At 77.2% G+C, this 451-nt stretch overlaps 1 protein-coding gene across 2 annotated transcripts in view; it reads left to right on the forward strand.

Moving 5' to 3' along the window:
• The first annotated feature begins 101 nt into the window (after positions 1–101).
• PPP6C (protein phosphatase 6, catalytic subunit) overlaps positions 102–451 on the forward strand; it is a 4,166-nt gene continuing 3,816 nt past the window's right edge. For both annotated transcript variants that reach the window (XM_010570701.1, XM_010570702.1), the window contains exons 1-2: positions 102–217; positions 300–395. In XM_010570701.1, the coding sequence (XP_010569003.1) occupies positions 143–217; positions 300–395 (171 nt within the window). In that variant the 5' untranslated portion in view covers positions 102–142. The remainder of the gene's footprint in view (positions 218–299; positions 396–451) is intronic.

The following is a 451-nucleotide window of genomic DNA, read 5'->3' on the forward strand; positions in this document are numbered from 1 at the left end:
ACCGGAGGGCAGCCGCCCGGGCGGAAGCGGCTGCCGCCTTCCGGCCCAGCGCCCGCCGGAAGTGCCCCGGGCTTCCGCCGGCCCCCCCGCCGCCCCCCGGAAGTGCCGGGCTCCGCTTCCTGCCCCGAGTCGCCGTCCCAAGATGGCGCCGCTGGACCTGGACAAGTACGTGGAGATCGCTCGGCTCTGCAAGTACCTGCCCGAGAACGACCTCAAGGTGCGGCCGGGGCGGGGGGGCCGGGGCGGGCCGGGCCCGGTGCCGGCGCCGAGGCCGGTGCCGACCCGCTCTTCTCCCGCAGCGCCTCTGCGACTATGTGTGCGACCTGCTGCTGGAGGAGTCCAACGTCCAGCCCGTCTCCACGCCCGTCACCGTCTGCGGGGACATCCACGGGCAGGTAACGGGCGGGCGGCCCCGCACCCCCGGCCCGGCCCGGTCGTGCCCGGCCCGGTC

Source organism: Haliaeetus leucocephalus, unplaced genomic scaffold (genome assembly GCF_000737465.1).
Source record: "Haliaeetus leucocephalus isolate CR32 unplaced genomic scaffold, Haliaeetus_leucocephalus-4.0 Scaffold306, whole genome shotgun sequence".
Taxonomy (NCBI): domain Eukaryota; kingdom Metazoa; phylum Chordata; class Aves; order Accipitriformes; family Accipitridae; genus Haliaeetus; species Haliaeetus leucocephalus.